This window comes from Dipodomys ordii, unplaced genomic scaffold (assembly GCF_000151885.1).
Source record: "Dipodomys ordii isolate 6190 unplaced genomic scaffold, Dord_2.0 Scaffold64, whole genome shotgun sequence".
Taxonomy (NCBI): domain Eukaryota; kingdom Metazoa; phylum Chordata; class Mammalia; order Rodentia; family Heteromyidae; genus Dipodomys; species Dipodomys ordii.
This window is the reverse complement of record NW_012267280.1, coordinates 1059289-1062323: the sequence shown is the minus strand read 5'-3', so window position 1 is coordinate 1062323 and position 3035 is coordinate 1059289. Positions and strand designations below refer to the sequence as shown.

The 3035-nt window shown below is 63.9% G+C and overlaps 1 protein-coding gene across 1 annotated transcript in view; it reads left to right on the top strand.

Moving 5' to 3' along the window:
- Nucleotides 1-3035, top strand: part of Celf5 (CUGBP, Elav-like family member 5) — a 23151-nt gene that overhangs the window by 6211 nt on the left and 13905 nt on the right. The window contains exon 3 of the mRNA XM_013022633.1: nt 2014-2062. Within this exon, the coding sequence (XP_012878087.1) occupies nt 2014-2062 (49 nt within the window). The remainder of the gene's footprint in view (nt 1-2013; nt 2063-3035) is intronic.

The window sequence follows — 3035 nt, the reverse complement described above, 5'->3', positions numbered from 1 at the left end:
GGTGGGCGTTGGCACGTGGGTGCCAGCCGGGTGCACGGCTCTGGCCTTTGGGTAAGGCGGGCGCTGGGGGGGACGGCGGGGGCTGTGGCTGGGAAAAGAGGGGGCTACCACCCAGGTTTCTCTGGATCCCATCACCACCCTCCCTCCTGCTGCTGCCAGAGTGGCACAGGAGAAAGGGGCTCCCGGCAGGATGTGTGAGGTCCCGGGGCTAGGGGGGCCTGAGATGGAAAGAGGGGTGCAGGGGGGCGGGGAGCAGGTGCCTCAGCCTTTAGAATAGAGTGGGGGGGAGTGGATGGCTGGGTGATGGGGGACGAATTTTCTCCCTGGGGCCGCCCCTCCCTCCTTCCCTCCTCCCCTCCCTCCCTCCTCCCCGCCCTCCCCTCCCTCCTCCAGCTCATCCATCTCGAAAAGATTATATTTAAATATCTCTTTTGTGTGAGGCAGGAGCTGGGCTCGGCCCCTAAGAGGCGGTTTCCATGGCAACAACAATTGCCAGCTTCCGTGTGGTGAATCAGGGTTGCCTTGGCAACCCCATCCTCCTCGGCCCAAGGTGCTGGGAAGGGAGGGAGGGGGAGGGGGAGGGGGCGAGGAGGTGAGGGGCCAGCGGAGGCGGGGTGGGGAGGGGGCGGGGGGAGCTAGAGCAGCCCAGCACCCCCCTCCCTCCCTCCTCCCCACCCCCACTTCCGCTGGGCGCCCCACTCCAGAAGCTGGGCTCAAGCCGTGGCTCCGATGGTTTCCATCCCCCCCACTCCTACCTGCCACCGACAGGGGGTGGGGACCCAGGGGCACTGGGTGGGGGAAGGGATGGGTGGGTGGCTGGGTGGGGGGGGCTTTGGGGAGGGTCGGGGTCCCCCCTGAGGGCTGGCCAGCCAGGAAACCTGGTCTCTCTGGTTCCGAGTTCAAGGGGAGGCAACTCAGACATGCTGGCAGAGGGAGGGGAGGTGAAGGGGGGAGGGTCTGGAGAGAAAAGGGACCCTGGGTTGGGGGCGCCCGGAGGCTCAGGAAGAGGAGGGGCGCAGGGGAAGAGGGGAGCCTGGGCCTCCGAGAGAGGGGTGTGGATCAAAGTGGAGGGGTGGGAGGAGGGGGGGGCTCTGGATGAAGAGGGAGAGGACTCGCTGTGGGAGTGGGTGGAAAGTTCCAGACTTCGGCCTAGTGTGCCTCCCCTGGCCCCTCACCCCGACCTCCGTGTCTGAGCTGATGGGGAGGGGAGGCAAGGAGGCTCTTGATGGGAAATGCTTGTTGGGTGCCTTCTCTGAGCGGGAGGGGAAGTTCCTTTGGGAGCCCCAGGACAAGTGGATTCGGCACCTGTCTCCCCATGCGCTGATCCGGGAGGACTAGAACTCGGGTCCCCGGCACCTCTTTTATAGGCCGTTTTCTTCTGGCCTAGTCAGTTCCATTTCCTCTCCTTCCTCCACATGCCCTGCCCCAGTTTGGGAGGGTGTGGGACAAACCAAGACCCACCTATGGCCAACCTTGTGGCAGGGGCCACAGGACTGTTGGGGAGGGAGAGTTCTCTGCCCTGAAGGTTTTTGAGCTGGGTTTTGAAGGATGAATAGGAGTTCACTGGAGGCTCTAAACTAGAAGCAAGCACATCCCTCACATCTGTCCTCTTGGTCTCCACCTTGGCTCAGCCCCAGGGGGCCGCCCAGGTTAGAGGTGTGGGGTAAGCTCCATCATGGCCTGTGTGTGGGGTGAAGGGCAGAGCCATATGCCCAGAGAGGGGCAGCTGCGGGCGCTGTCTTGAGTGCCAGATCAAACCGTCCAGGGAACCCTGTTTGTCTGAGCCAATACCATTTGGAACTTAGTCATTTTTTTCAAAGGGATCATTGTTGGGTTTTGAGGGCTAGCTAGGAGTTTCTCCTGCAGGTGGGAACTAAGTATCCTTTTGCTTGTGCTGGTGTTTCTGAGACCGGAGAGGGGGCGCAGTGGAGGTGCTTTGCAGAGCTCAGGCAGAGCCCCCCAGGCCCCTTCCCGGCCGCCCGTCCTGAGCTCGCCCTCCCTCTCCCTCCACAGATGGCGCGGCCAATCCAGGTGAAGCCTGCGGACAGCGAGAGCAGAGGAGGTAGTTGCCATCTCTCCGTGGCCTCCAGGCCCGGGTGGGGCGGGGGGCTGCTGGGAAATGGGGGAGGGGTCACGTGGCCACCTCTCCTCCCCCTCAGAGGAATGGTGGCCAGGCCTGTGGGTGGCAAAGACGCCCCGCTTCTTTTTGGAGGTGCAAAGATAGGGTTCCCGCCCTGAGGTGGTCTCCTCTGGGGGTGCATGTGTGCATGTGTGTGTGCATGTGTGTGCATGCGTGTGCACGTGCATGTATGCGTATGTGTGCATGCGTGTGCATATGCGTGTGTGCATGTGTGCATGCGTGTGCATGTGCATGTATGCGTGTGTGTGTGCGCGTGTGTGCAGACCCTGAGCTACGACGGGTGTTTTTCCCCCCTGCGTGCTCTGCACACGAGCACCTGTGCGCTCGCAGCTGTGTGTGCCCTGCCCCGCACGTGGGTGCGGGTGTTCACGCACGTGTGTGTGTGTGCGCGTGCGCGTGCTTGGCTTGGCTGTCGGAGGCTGGACGTGGGGGCGATGTGCAAGCTGGGGAGGGGGCTGGGGGGCGCTGGATGACGTATCGGGGTGCGTGTCTGTGCTCTCCTGCCTTGATTTGCTTTTAGAAGGGATAGAGCAGCCCGGGACAGGGTGTGAAGGGAAGGTGGTGTGGGACACGGCCGTTAGGACCCCGGTGTATGTGTAGGAGCCCGGTGGTAAAGCCCATCTTTTTTGGGGGGGGGGTTGGGAGCGAGTTTCTCTCTCTGGCTGCTTACTGTGCGACCCGGAGCAGAGGGAGGTGTGTGTCCCGCTTCCGCCCCCTCTCTCTGGTCCTCGGTCGGCCTCCGATGGTCGCTCCCGGCCCCGGGGCTCCGCTTTTCCCCCCACCCGCCCCTCCCCGCGCTGGCGCGGCCTCTGCTCCCGCCCCCTCCCGCCTCCGTGAGTGACAGCTGCCGAGGCCGGTTTCCACGGCAACGCGGCCCGCGGGTCCGGGGATGGCG